At 39.2% G+C, this 15,511-nt stretch overlaps 1 protein-coding gene across 1 annotated transcript in view; it reads right to left on the bottom strand.

Moving 5' to 3' along the window:
* Dnah11 (dynein axonemal heavy chain 11) overlaps positions 1 to 15,511 on the bottom strand; it is a 375,268-nt gene that overhangs the window by 51,265 nt on the left and 308,492 nt on the right. Inside the window, exon 65 of the mRNA XM_023709848.1 lies at positions 6,355 to 6,559. Within this exon, the coding sequence (XP_023565616.1) occupies positions 6,355 to 6,559 (205 nt within the window). The remainder of the gene's footprint in view (positions 1 to 6,354; positions 6,560 to 15,511) is intronic.

Here is a 15,511-nt window from a genome sequence, read left to right as displayed (position 1 = left end):
GTGCTGGGGGATTGAACCGCGGTCCCTCTGCTTTGCTTGGCTTAGCTTGTTCTAAGTAGGTGCTTTAGACCACTGAGCCATCTCACCAGCCCCTACAATTATTTTTTCACAGGGAAGGAAAATGTCATAAATTCACATCTAATTAAGAAACAAATAACACTAGAGAAAGAATAAATGAAGGTGAAACTTTCTACTCTTTTATCTTTTTTTTACTTTTTTTTTTGTGGTGGAACTGGGGATTGAACTCAGACCCTTGCACTTGCCAGGGAAGCGCTTATTCCACTGAGCCATCTCCCCGGCTCTACTCCTTTATCTTAATTGAGCTGTTTGTTCACAACAGTAATAGCAACAGTATAGCCGGTGGCTTGTTATATCCAGGAAACTCATGGCCAAATGAAAAGAGTTCTAGTGATGTAGCTATAGACTGGGAAGGAGAAGGTGAGAGTACTCTGGTAAAAGTGACCTGTGCTATTTGTAGAGATATAGATTTGAGACAAAAGCCGGATGTCCCAAGAGAGCAGGGAACACTGGACTGAGCCCAAGGAGGGTTGCTGTCTGTTTGCAAATTCCTGGAAAGCTGGGATTCAAGGCAGCAGATAACAGCTTCTCCTGCAGGCGCCCTGTCCTTTGATCCCTTGCTTGGGATGTTATGGGCTAGCATTTGTGTGAACCTAGTGTTAAGCAAATGGTGGAAGTCAATAGAGATAGTAGTCTATATTCACTTAGGTAATTATGCACATTCCTTAGTCTGCCTTTACCCCTCAATAAAAGTGAGATGCTTCTGAGGCTCTGGGCTCACTTGGAGAGAGACTAATCTCAGTGAGACCTCTGAAGCTACATTCATCAGGTCTTCTCGTCGTTTCTTTCGGCACCGACCCATAACATACAACACTATTTATGAGGCTCAGAGTAGTATTTCAAAGTGGACTTAGACAGCTGTAAATGTATGCTGAAAACACATGAGCAAGCATTGAAATTTATTAAAAAACTGTAACAACAACAACAACAACAACAACAACAAAAAACCCTGGGGGCTGTTGCACTTGCCTGGCAAGTGCAAGGGCCTGAGTTCAATCCCCCATTCTGCAAAAAAAAACCCCAAGCAAACAAAAAACAAAAAACAAAAACCTGTAACGTGTGCTAAGACAGAAGAGGTAGTGTAATCATATACAATACTCAAGATCAAGCAAGGTAGAAAAATGAAAACAGGGCTGGGGAGATAGCTCACAGGTCTCAATGCCTGCCTGCCACGCACAAGGACACAGGATTGATCCCTGAGGATCACTATGAGTTTGAGTTACATAGTGAGACCCTGTAACAAATAAATAAATAAACAAATAAATAAATAAGTGAAATAAAAAATTAAAAAGTACAGTGAACAAAAAGAGAGACAAATGTGGTATATATTATCCAATTATATGAATAAACTCAGAGAATACGAATTGATTAAATCAATTAAAAAATACTGACAGAACAGATAAGAACAAGATCCATCTATTTGCTACCCAAACAAACTTTAAATGACAGACAAATTACAAGTAGAAGGAAGGATGAAGAAAAATGCACCATTAGAACACTAATCAAAACCAGAGGAGCCGCGTTAATTTTAAACAAACCAGGTATCAGAATGAAGAAGATCATCAAGAACAAATGTATTAGGCAGTAATAAGCGGTCAATTTCATATGAAAATATAACACTCTTTAATTTTATGCACTGAACAATAGAGCAAAAATCTAAGAGCCAAAAAGATGATAGAACTGCAGGAAACACAAGCCTATTGTTTGTAATTGGAGAATTCACACTGCCTGTATCCATAATTAATAGACCAGTACTGACGCCGGTGAGCCACGAGACCCCAGCAATCAACTAGCTCTAAAGACACTTATAGAATACTCCAGCAACAGCACGTCATACAGGTTTCTCAAGCTCAGAGGAAAGAGTCACCAAGATGGATCCAACAGTGGACTATAAAAGACTCTTAAAAGAGTTTAAAAGAATAGAAATCATACAAAGTATGGAGCTTGATCATGACAAAATTTAATAAGAAACTAATAACAGAAAGATAGCTAGAAAATCCCAAAGTATATGGAAATTAAACAACATACATACTTAAAAATAATACACAGGTCAAAGGAAGTCTCAACAGAACCTAAAACCATTTTATGTATTTATTTATTTATTTATTTATTTATTTATTTATTTTTGTGGTACCAGGGATTAAACTCAGGACCTTGTCCTTGCCATGCAAGTGCTTATTCTACTGAGCTATCTCCCTGGCCCCACGAAAACCATTTTAAATAAGTAAAAATAAAACAAAATTGGTAAAAATGGGGTGCTGGGGAGCTACTTGGCAGTCTAAGTACATGCCTGGCAAGCACAAGGATCCAGGTTCAATCCCCTGTACGGCATGCTATACCAAATAAATAAACAAAATAAAGATTTTTTAAAAATTTGGAAAAAGGTAATAAAAAATATAGGAAAACTTAGAGCACTAGCCGTATACATAAGAAAAAAGATTTAAATTTTATATAAGTTTTTACTAAACTAGGAAAAAGCAATAAACCTAAAAAAGAACAAGCAAGTGAAAATAACACAAAATTATAGCAGAAATTAAAGAATTTGATAAGAAACCAACAGGGGAAAGTATCACTAAGATAAAAAGCTAGTTGTTTGAAAGGATCAATAAAACTTACAATCTTCTAGCCAGGCTAAGAAAGAAAAAAGGTGAGGGAGAGAAAAAGCATTAAGTACTGATGTTAGAAATGAGAGACATCTACCAAAAATTCACGCAAGGAAAAATATATCATCTGAATAGACCATATGTGTATGAAAAATGGAAAAACAAGAACTTTCACAACATGAAAGTATCAGTCCAGATCATCTTTCTGATGAGCTACAGCAAAGACTTAAGAAAAAATTTATATAGATTCTCCAGCTTCTTCTAGAAAACAGAAGCAGAAGAATATTTCTTAACTCAATCTATAAGACCAGCATTTTCCTAATGCTAAAACCTGACAAAGCCATTACAAGATATAAAAAGTAAGACCAGGATCTTGTAATATCATAGATTAAAAAACCTTGACAGGGGGGCTGGTGAGATGGCTCAGTGGTCTAAAGCACCTACTTAGAACAAGCCTGGCAAAGCACAGGGACCGCGCTTCAAGTCCCCAGCACCACAAGCCAGCCAGCCCCGCCTCCTGGTGGGCTGAGTGGCCACACACACACACACAAATAAATAAAATTAAAAAAAAAATTCATGGGGCTGGTGAGATGGCTCAGTGGTCTAAAGCACCTACTTAGAACAAGCTTAGCAAAGCACAGGGACCGCGGTTCAATCCCCCAGCACCACAAGCCAGCCCTGCCACCTGGTGGGCTGAGCTGGCCACACACACACACACACACACACACACACAAATACATAAATAATTTTTTAAAAAAACAACTTTGACAGGCTATTAGCAAATCAAACCCAGAAATGGATATAAGTAATTACACATGATGCCAAGTGGGGCTTATTCCAGGCCTGAAAGTCTAGTTGGAAGTCCAAAAGATAAATGATACAGTTGGTTACAACACAGGCTACCGAACAAAAGGAATGTGAATATATTGCTGGATTTAGGGGGAAAAATCCATTTGACAAGGTTCCACACTCAGGGCCGGTGAGACAGCTCAGCAGAGGAAGGACCTGATGAGCCTGAGACCGGTCGGGGCGTGGTGGTGCATGCCTGCAATCCCAGTGCTGGGAAGGCTGAAAACAGGAGGGTCACTACCAGTCCGAGTTGTGTAGTGAGACCTTGTACCAAATACATTAAAAATAAAAACAAAAAATTCATATAGAATGAAAAATACTGAAGTATAAATCTGAAAAAAAAAATGTGTTCAAGATGTCTATGGAGAACTCTACAAAAGTCTGATAAAGCAAGCTAAAAAATGAGGAAATGTTCCAAGACCATGGATAAGAAGAGCGTTAATACATCAGGTCTGCTTTTCTAGGATTCAAAATAATATTAATGATTCCAAAATTTATGAAAGACATAAGAGCTACAGCTGTCAATAACATATGAAAGAACTACATGAGAGGACATTACCTAATTTAAAAGCTACAATAATCGAGACAGTCTGGGGGCTGGGGTGATAGCTCAGTGGAATAAGTGTCTGCCTGACAAGTGCAAGGTTCTGAGTTTGATCCCTGGTACCACAAAAGGAAAAACAAAAAGAAGACAGTGCAGTGTTGATCAAAGAACAAACAGATCAATAAAACAGAAGCAAGAACTCAGAAAGAGATCCACAGAAAGAGCCAACTGATCTTTAACAAGTGAAAGCAATTCAAGGGAGAAAATATCTTTTTGACAAATGATGCTGGGTTAGATACTCATAAGCAAAAGAATGGACTTGGATTCCTTTTCTTACACTATTAAAAACTAACTTAAAACTGATTACAGGAGCCGGGGAGATGGCTCAGTGGAATAAGCATTTCCCTGGCAAGTGCAAGGGCCTGAGTTCAAACCCTGGTTCTGCCAAAAAACAAAAACAAAAACAAAACAAAAAAAAAAAAACTGATTACAGATTTATATGTAAGAGCCAAAATTATAAAAGTCCTAAAAGAAACAACCTAGGAATAAATCTTGAACTGTATTTTCAATGGTTTTCTATATAGGATAACAAAAACATAAGCAAAAAGCAAAAGTAGATAAATTAGACTTTACCAAAATATTTTTTTTGTTTTTCCAAAGGTTACCAAGAAAGTGAAAAAGACAACACTTAGAATGTCACGGGTGGGGCTGGGGAGATAGCTCAGTGGTCTAAGCTTCTGCTTGGCAAACTCAAGGTCATGAGTTCAATCCCCAGTATCACATGCTGTGCTGGTCCCAAAACCAGGCAAGGTGGTGTATACCTGTAATCCCAGTTACTGGGGAGGCTGAGACAGGAAGGTCACTACAAGTCCGAGCTGTGTAGTGAGACACTGTACCAAATAAATAAATAAATAAATAAATAAATAATAAATATCTTTTAAAAAGAAAATATGCATGTGGGGGGATGGGATTGTGTAAATCATGTGTCCTGAAAGAGTGTAATATTCAGAATAAGGAACTTTTATAACTTGTCAATGAAAATAAACTAATATTAAAATGAGGGGATTATCCGAAAAGATATTTCTCCCAAAGATACACAAAAGGCCAATGAATGTACGAACAGATGCTTAACATCATTAGGCTTTAGGGAAATGAAAATAAAACCATAATGAGAGACAATATTCTGTCCTTTAGAAAAATACATAGCAGGTGGAGATGTAAAATACTGCAGGCTTTTCAATAGTCCAGCAGTTTATCAATTGAGTCAAAACATAATTAGCACATAACTGAGCAATTTTCACCTCATAGCTATCCAGAAGAATTTAAAATACATGTCTACACCAGAATCTGCACACAAATAATCATAACATTATCTAATCGTAGTCCAAAGGCCAAAACAGTCTGATTGTCCATGAGCTGAGTGGATAAATAAAATGGTAAATATTAATACAATCTCATAGATACACAGAGGAGCCTTGGAATTCCTATGTCAGCAAGGAAGTGATCTTAATTTTCACGTTGCAGAAATATGCTATTTTTCTGTTTGAGTTTTCAAATTTGTTGTTAGAAAAGTGGCTACCATATGACTTTTACACATTTTAATTTCTGTGTTCCTTTTCATCTTGATATTGTTTATTTTTCTATTTTATTCTTGATTGCTCCTGTCAGAGGTATATCTATTATCTTCGTTTCCCCTACACAACTAGCTTTCTGTTAATATTATTTGTTTTCTGTGTCATTATTTTCTGCTTTTATTATTGCCTTATTTCCACATTTTTAGGCTTACTCTTGTTTTCAGTGCATTTAACTCTGAATGTAATTATTTGCAGCATTTCTTTTTCTTAATCAGTATAGTAAAAGCCACAAATTTTCTTTTACATAATAGTTATAAACAGCACAAGCTCCTTAATTTCTTCAACCTTCCTTGTTTAGCTCTTCAATTTCATTTGCTTTCATGGGCTAAACTGTTCTAGTAGCTTCTAACCTACTCAAGCAGGAACCTGCTTCTATGCTTCAGTTTTCCATGAATGACAGATGCCTCTGATGCTCTTGTCCTGTATAGCAAACGAGAGCAAAGAGCTAGCCCATCTCCTACCTGTGACATAACTCTAGCTAGCAAACCTTTATCAGCAGTAACCTTGACTTATTCTCACATACATTTCATTTTTCTATTGAGACTGTGACAACACACATTTCATTTTATACCCTGATGTTTTGCCCTGTAATTTGTACAAAGGAGGTGAGGAGGCAGCCACTGGTGGAGAACTTGATCATTTTTACCTTAAGTTTCTCTAAATCTGGCCTCTCAATACTGACAACCTGTGCCAGCAGCTGGGCTTCCAGGCCGTCTTCTGTGACAGTGAAATTGAGGAGGGTCGTCTGAGCTTGCAGTTCCGGCTTATAGTGAGGATTTGCCAGTTTTGTGTGAAGAATAAGGCGAAAGTTCTTGTTAAACTCACATTCTTTATCTCCAATCCTGATATACCTAAAGGGGGATGACACAGTCATTCAGGAGATTCTAGTAAGCCAGGACCGACACTGGGGGGCTGTTCCCTTCCTGTCCTCCAAATGCAGTATAGGGTCTACAGGGTCTCACTATGAACTCGTAGTGATCCTGTGTTCAGCCTCCCAAGCGCTGGGATTACAGGCATGTGCCACCATGCCCAGGGGGTGGGGCCAGCAGGGCACAGTGGGGATCAAACCCTGGCCGCTGTGCTCTGCCTAAGCAGACGCTTTAGTCCACTGAGCCATCTGGCCAGCCTGTCTTCCGATTATATTCATAAACCAGAAGACCAGGGGGCTGGGAATTTCTCAGCTACTCCAAATTTTCCTAAAATACAGGAAGAGAAGAATTATCCACTCTGATCTGCAGTTTCCTCACATGTGACATGGTGACAATAATTGACAGCATTTACCTGACAGTGTCACTATAACATGATCAATCCTATGAAGACCTATCATAGCAAATATTAGCTATTGTATATTCTATAATTAAAATTACAGATTGCTATTCTTCACAGATAAAACACATGTAATTGTGTTGATTTACATCTTCATGTATATATTAAACATCCAGAATACACATATAATTATAAGTACTATGCTACTAATATACTATTCTATTTTTCTAGAAATAGAAAAAAAAATACTGTACTTAAAGTTATTTTCCAATTTTTTTTTTTTTTTTTTGCAGAACCGGGGATTGAATTCAGGTCCTTGCACTTGCCAGGGATGTGCTTTTTCCACTGAACCATCTTCCCTGGTCCCCATTTTCCAATATTTTTGACCTACCTTGGGTTATCTTTCTGTCAGGAACCTGATATGAAGATCTAGTAGAAATGAGACTTTCTAATTCATCACAGACAGAAGACAACAAAACCATGACTACTGGAACATAGCAAATACTTTTGCTCAAGTAGTCTGAGCTACAAGGAGTGAAAACCCTTATAAGAAGCCTTAGGCTGGGCACAGTGGGGCACACCTGGCATCCCAGCATCCAGGAGGCTGAGGCGAGATCACTGACAGGCTAAACTATGTAGTGAGACCTTGTCTTTTTTTAAAAAATTATTTATTTATTTATTTGAGAGAGAGAGAGAGAGAGAGAGAGAAAGAAAGAGAGAGAGAGGCCAGCTCAGCCCACCAGGGGGCGGGCTGGCTGGCATGTGGTGCTGGGGGATTGAACCGCGGTCCCTGATGCTTTTGCTAAGCTTGTTCTAAGTAGGTGCTTTAGACCACTGAGCCATCTCTCCAGCCCAGAGACCTTGTCTTAAGAAAAAAAAAAAAGGCAGCCAAAAAAGAAGAAAAAAAAAAAAAAAAAAAAAAGCCTGGGAATATAGTTGGAGCAAAGAACACCTTCTCGTTTTCCTATTTCACCTTCAATAATTATTTAAATTTTAGGTTCTTCCCACTAAGTGTATGGAATATTTTTATCAACTGGGCATGATAGCACATACTTGTCATCCCAACACTTTGGAAGTACAAAACGGGAGGATAATAACTTTGAGTGCAGCCTGGGAAACTCAGAAACTTAGGGAGACTGTCTCAAAATTTAAAAAAGGCTGAAGGTACGTTTCATTACAAAGGTCCTGGGTTCAATCTTCAATACTAAAAAAACAAAAACAAAAACAAAAAATCTAAACCCCAAAAAAGTCAGAGAAATTACCATCATAAGGATAGAATGTGACCTAAAACCCGTATTTTTAATTTAATTATAGTATTTTAAATAACCTGTGAGAAAAAAAAATTATATTACCTGCCCTAAGGACTTGCAGGTAAGATATTATCTCACTGAATTTAGCAAGTGGGAAGCTAGCTACGTTCAAAATAGAAGTTACTGTGTAATAGGTTCAGCCCTTATCTGCAGCAATTTTTGCTTCTATATTTGAGACTTAGCCATAATGCTAGAGCCCAGTAATGTCGCAGGCTGTTGCTGGTACCTGGGTGCTCTCTACCTGCCTCTCGTCTAATGGATGTTCTATTTGTCTGGTGACTACTTGCTTCTGTATGTACAGATTACAAAAATTTATAAGTCTGCCCATTAATCTTGTCAAATCGACTAGACCACGAGAATCCTAGAGAAGTGACTGGATTGGGATAGCACTAACTGTATCGACAGGTTCATCCACTAGGAGTGCATAGGTGAATGGGTGATTAGGAGCGAGGACTCCTAGGAGGAAGCGGATCTTGGGTTGTAACTTTGGGACTGCATCTGGCTCCTGGCTCCTTCCCCGAGGCTGCTGAGTCCCCTGCTCTTTGTTTTCTTGATGCTGACTTTCCTCGGCCATGCTCTTTCACCTTGACATTTCTGCCTTGAACCCAGCTGACCAGGGACCTCTGCAACTCTGATCTAAATAAAGCACCTCTGCTTCAACTTGTGGGTATCAAATATTTTGTCCCAGCCACAAAAGCCTGACTAGTAAGAATGTGCTTAAGGTGGCCAGGGATATAGCTCCTCAGTGCAGTGCCTGCCTGGCGAGTGCCAGGTCCTGAGTTTGATTCCTGATACCAAACGCCCATCCCTCAAGCTCCCCTAAGTGCTTAAATTACCCAAATATAAACTGGGAATCCCAAAGGACTGATCAGAGCCATGAGCTACTGTATTTGCTCAGCTCTCAAATTTTGTTTCCACTGCAGAATGACCTTAAGAAGTTCATAGCTTCAGAGTGGTTTAGTGTCTAAACTTGAAAAAGAGCTGCCAAAAAAGCACTTTCAAAGATCATCTTTATTTAGCTAAAAGGTAAACTCCTTTTTTATCCAGTTTCAGTTTATTTTTACTTTGTCATGGCATGCTATTATTTAATTGCTTTCCAGGAAGAAAATAAGCAATTCATCCAGCAATCCACGTTCTAAGCCAATATATACTTGGGCAGTATGCACTTCTCTTAAAAAAGAAAAATATTTCATTCATCTGTTTAAAAGGTGCATGTAGATGTCATGGTTAAAAACAGACACTGAGAACACTTAGGAGTGAATGAACCAGGGGTCGAGTTAATAAGCAAACCAGACATGACTGCTAACACCTCTGATGAGCATGACAACCCTAAACCTTTGTTTTAGTTCACGGATCTGACACCATCTGCTCATATGTTTGTACATGTATTTTCCAGTTGCTATCATGCACAATAATACCTTACTGCTAATTTCTTTGGTTATATGTGTTATTGTGAAAGAAATCACTACCTAACGTTCATTCATTTGGCATGGCACCCCTGCAATGCGCCAGGCTATCACACGGTCTTCTAGGCCTAGGGCGTGGAATCATTACCAAGACAAGTGTTGTCTGTGGCTCTCTCAAATACTTGCTGTCTCAAACTAGGAATTCTAAGCATAATGTTTCACAAAGTAATTTATTTTGTTCTTTTATTTATTCCTACATATTGAATACATGCAATGTGACAGGCATATTAAGTTCCAAGATTTTTCTCAATGAAAAGACAAAGGGCTTGAACAGACATTTCTTCAAAGATGACATGCCACTGTCATCAATTAAAGAAGCTAGTTACAGAGGACCATGTATTATATGATTTCATTTATAGGAAAGGTCCAGAATAGGCGATCGATCACTATGTATCAAATCTCTACAATGTGATAGGCACCTAAAGATCAAAGATCTATTCAATTAAAAGATAGGCAAGGGGCCGGGGAGATGGCTCAGTAGGATAAGCTCTTGACTGGCAAACACAAGGATCTGAGTTCAATCCCCGGTTCTGCAAAAAAAAAAAAAAAAAGGAAAAAAAAAAAAAAAAAAATCTGAAATTGATTTTTCTCTAAATGGCCAATAAACACACCAGGCAACAGATGTTAATACAGCTGAGGATCACTGTGACCTTGAACCCTTGTTACAGGTGGTGAGTCTGGTACCATGTTCACACATTTACATACAAGAAGGTTGCTGACATCATTACTCATCAGGGAAACAAGGCAAAGCGACCGTGAAGTACCATTTCACGCCACCAGGATGACTACAATACAAACACAGATGACAACAAGTGCTGGCAACAATGAGAAGAAACTGGCATTCTTGCACAATAACTGATGTGAATTAAAATAATAACAAGCCAGGTGTGGTTGTGCGTAGCTGTAATCCCAGCACTTGGAAACTGAGGCAAGAAGATTGCTGATAGGACAAGGCTAGCCTGAGCTACAACATCAGTTCAAGGCCAGCCTGAACTGTACAGTGAAAGCTTGTCTAAAATAGACAAAAGTGGGCCGGCCAAATAGCTCAGTAGATTAAAGTGCCTGCAAGCAGGCACAGGGGCAGGGGGTTTGATTCCTGGGGGCCTGCAGTGCCAGCCTCACCCCTGGAGTGCACTGAGATGGTAATTGAGACTGGACGTAGTGGTATGTGCCTGTAATCCCAACTCTTGGGAGACAGTAAACAGGAGGATCACTACGAGTCCGACCTAGTAGTGAGACCCTGAACACCCTGTGGATGTTATGTGTTATATGTTATATGTTCCCTAGAAATATAAATAAATACATAAAACAAACAAAAATAAAAAGAATGGTAAATACATGATGGTAAAAAAAAAATATTCTTGCAATTCCATCCTAGATACATAGCTAGGACATATCCATACAAAATTTGCATATGAATGTTGACAGCAGCATAATTCATGATACCCAAAAGGTGCAAACAACGCCAGATTGATACACAATATGTGTTTATTCAATCAATGCATTATTTTTCAGTCACAAAAAAGAATGAAGTAGTGACATACAGCGCACATAAACATCAGTCACCTCGGAAGATTGGGCCCAGCATTACCTGTGATTACCAAATCTAGGAATGCTTATATCCCGTACCTGGAATCCATAGACAGAGAGGGCCTTCTGGATACTGAATGTGGATGAATCGAATTATGGCAAATGAAAAAAAAAATTGGTCATGAAAGGCCACATATTATATGATTCCAATTATAGGAAAATCCAGAATAAGGAAATCAACAGTGACAAAAAGTAGATTAATGATTGCTTAGGACTTCCGATTCTAAAATTGATAATAGTGATGGCCATCCACCTGCATGACATATTTAAAAACCACTGTATTATACATTTAACTAGATACTTTAAATGGATGATACATGAATTATATTCTGATATATTCTGATTTTAAAATTCTATTTTAAAAAAACAAAAGAATGACCATCTATCGGTAGGTCAAATTACTAACATTTGAACTTCTATCAATCTGTAAGGTAAGTAACCAGGCTAACTAATGTTTTTTAGAGGTTCATATTTATCTTTTGTTCATAATGAGATGTGTCACAGAATGGTACTACTTGACGAGGACCCTCAGCTAACTTGCCTCTGCTAATTGACATATATTCAACTGCATCTATAGTGGACAGCATCATCAAAATTTGCCTGTAATCCCAGTTTCTAAGAAGGCTGAGGCAGGAGAAGTGCATTTTAAGCCTAGGCAACTTAGCAAAACCCTATCCCAGTGCCTAGCAAGCACAGGGTCCTGGGTTCTAACCTCAGGCACTGCATGCTGTGCAGCCTGAAACTGGATGCGATGGCGCATGCTTATAATCTCAGCACTGGGGAGGCTGAGACAGGAGGACCACTACAGGTCTGAGCTGTGTAGTGACACGCTGTACCAAACAAGCAAACAAACCCTATCCCAAAATAAATCTAAAATGGTTGGTGGTGTAGTCCAGTGCAGAGATCCTGAGTTCACTCTCCAGTCCTGCAGAGAAAAAAATACCACCCATTTCTTGAGTTTTTGCTTTGAAGAATTTTTAACATTTATCTCACAAGCAGCTTCCAAAAAAATCTTTGCTAATGCTGCTTCTGTGCTGCTTTTCACTCAGACCTCAGGATTTGCATGATGGAATTTTGAGCAAAATGTCAAAAGTGAAGGTTTCACGTAATTACTGGAGTTGCACATAGCAGACACTGAAGTTTAAGCTCATTTGAATGTGCATGATAAAGCCTATACTTAAACCTCCGTCTACATCTTGTGTTTTCCTGGTTACCTCTCCAGCTCGCACTGAATTCACTCCTCCCTTGTGGAGTGTCGCCTAGAAATGCCACATCTGCGCAGTGTTTTTATTTTTTTAAATTTTTCAAAAATGTGACATAGTCTTCTAGCACATGAAGTTTGAGTTTTTCCTCATTTGCTTATCAGATTTCATTACGCTGAAGTTCATATTTTGTAAACTTTGTGTTTTAACAATTAACTTATATCTGCAGATAAGAAGAAAATTTAAATAGCTTAAGTGAAGAACAGCAAACCAATCCAGACTAGAACTTTCCTTATTTTGGGCTATGGGACAGTTCACCATGGTGAGATGAAGCACTACAGTAAAAAGTCAGATTAACTTTGAGACATGTGGGGCATATGTACACATTTGTGTGCATCTCCTATGTGGATCAGAATCAAAACAAACAGCCAAGGGGCTGGTGAGATGGCTCAGTGGTCTAAAGCACCTACTTAGAACAAGCTAAGCTAAGCAAAGCACAGGGACCGCGGTTCAATCCCCCAGCACCACATGCCAGCCAGCCCTGCCCCCTGGTGGGCTGAGCTGCCACACACAGACACAAAATAAATAAATAAATAAATATTAAAACAAAACAAAACAAAACAAACAGCCAAGGAGAAGACTAGCTCGCATTTGAAAGTACAAGTTGGCCACTCAGGTGAAAATCCTAAGTTTGGAACTTTTAGAACGTTGATGCCACAAATGGGAAATTCCACACCCGACTTCCTGTGATGGATCACGGTCAAACTCATACGCACTAAATGCAGTGTGTAACATGACCTTGAGCCTTGAGGACAAGGTGAGCAGGAAATACATGTATTTCATAAGCAGACACTTGGGCCACATCGCTGAGACATCTCATTTGCTCTACGCAAATAGCCCCCAATTCAAAAGATGTGAAAGCCGCAACACTTCTGGTCCATGGCATTTTGGATAAGGCCCACGTGCAGGAGGAGCTACTGAGGTCTCCAGGAGAAATTCCTCTAGAGTGTAAGTCCATAAACTTTTGTTATTAAAGAGGAGCCAGAGAGCAAATATTTTAGGCTTTGGGGGTCTGATCCACTTCTGTTCTACTCTTACGTCACTTTAAAAGTCATTCTCAGCTCATCCTGGCTGCACCCACATGGGCTGAGCGCCTGTCCCCTCTCTTGTGGTATTAGTGTAATCTGGTCTCAGAGAAAGAGTACTTATCAATAGCCACATGCATAACCACGCTCTCCTGAGTTTATAGGAAATAAACAGAGAGCTCTGACACTGTCACTTCTAGGTACAAATGAAGCTTAAATATTGAAGCAAAGAGCATCTGAGTTCTAGCAATGCTCTGGAAGTGCCTCCCGGCTCATTCTGTGGCTCTGTATCTCCCTTGTACACCTATATATACCCTGAGGCTTCACAAACCCCACTTTAAGAATGAAAAATGCATCTGTTTTGACAGGTACATTTTCTGATTTTTCCCTGGGAAGAGCCAGAGTTAATGGGAAGAGAGGAGAACCACTGCTATGGAAAAGAGGAGAATGTTGCCTACAAAATTGAGCTTTATATCTTGCTTAGAAACATTATTTGATAGCTGTAGATTTCCCAGGGACAGTAAATTATTCTCAATTGGGGTGTTTATGATCTATGAAAGGCAAAAATTACATAATGACTCAGTAGGTTTTATCATTGCTGCTAGGTTAATTCTTGGTTAATCTCCTATCTGGGAAAATTAAACAGACTGTTAACGTTCTCTCATGATCTGAAGGATCCAAACAACAATGGAGCTAACTAAAGGGGTGGGAAAAGCAAACAGAATCACTTTGTTGTTTTTGTGAAAGACATGAATCCAGAGGTCAACTTCTAAGAGCAGAAGGAAGCCCGAGCTCCTAAACTCAAAATCCAACAAGGAGCAACCATAAGCAAAAGAATGACACACAACTGTGGTTGCTTTCCTGAAGCAGACATGGGGAGAACTAAGCAGAGGAATCCAGGTCCAGCTGCCCCTCTCTCTCCCCCAGAGTGAGCGTTTCCTTCTGTTCACACCCGCTGACGTTTGCTGCTTTGGAGCTGAGAGACTTGGTTATGAGACCTCGGAAGGGAAATAAAATTATTTTTCCCAGTACAAATACTGTGGCCTAATTGTCTAGGACATGGGCTGAGTCCAAGCCATTCTGTTTCATCTAGCAGAGTTGTAATTTTAGAGCCAACAGTGCCTCTGGAGATCTTATCTGATTCATTTTTATGGATCCAAAGAGTTTATGACTTGTTGAAGGTCACATAGCTTAGTGGCAGAGCTGGGACTAGAACCTGGGTCTCTTGACTCCTAGTATAAAGTTTATCTCACTGAATCATGCTGCAGGATAATTGGTTCTGATGGATGCAGCCAGCAATGTTAGTCTCCATCAGCCTTCTTCACCATCAATCACAAAAGGATACTGTGAGGATACAACTGACTCAGTACCAGCCCACGGCTGCCAGAGAAAAAATGTGGCTCGGTGCACATGCCCTGCTGGCCTTTGGTTAGAAATTCTGTCCTTGTTTATGATGGAGAAGGACACCAATTATCGAAGTGCCTAGTCCTACTCTAAGAGCTATGATTTTACATTAATATATTTATAATGTAAATTACTTCATAAAAATTTTTAAACCACTCAATTTACCTACAAGTTTTGTGTCTTTTGGTTTTCAGAACACAATTTTCAATGTGTAAACTGCTTACCCTTTAGGCAGAATGAATAATTTTACAATAAAGGCAATTACACATACATGTATAAATTAACTGTAAGTTCAGCTCTTTTTTTTTGTGGTACTGGGGATTGAACTCAGGACCTCACACTTGCCAGGCAGGCGTTTATACCCTTGAGCTATCTCGCCAGCCCCTCAGTTTTTATGTATTATGTTTGTGTTAAAAGCAGATGCAGGGCTGGTGAGATGGCTCAGTGGTCTACAGCACCTACTTAGAACAAGCTTAGCAA

This window comes from Octodon degus, unplaced genomic scaffold (assembly GCF_000260255.1).
Source record: "Octodon degus isolate 3935 unplaced genomic scaffold, OctDeg1.0 scaffold00015, whole genome shotgun sequence".
NCBI classification, from domain to species: Eukaryota; Metazoa; Chordata; class Mammalia; order Rodentia; family Octodontidae; genus Octodon; species Octodon degus.
The sequence above is the reverse complement of the archived record's forward strand: the minus strand, read 5'-3'. Positions and strand labels throughout refer to the sequence as shown.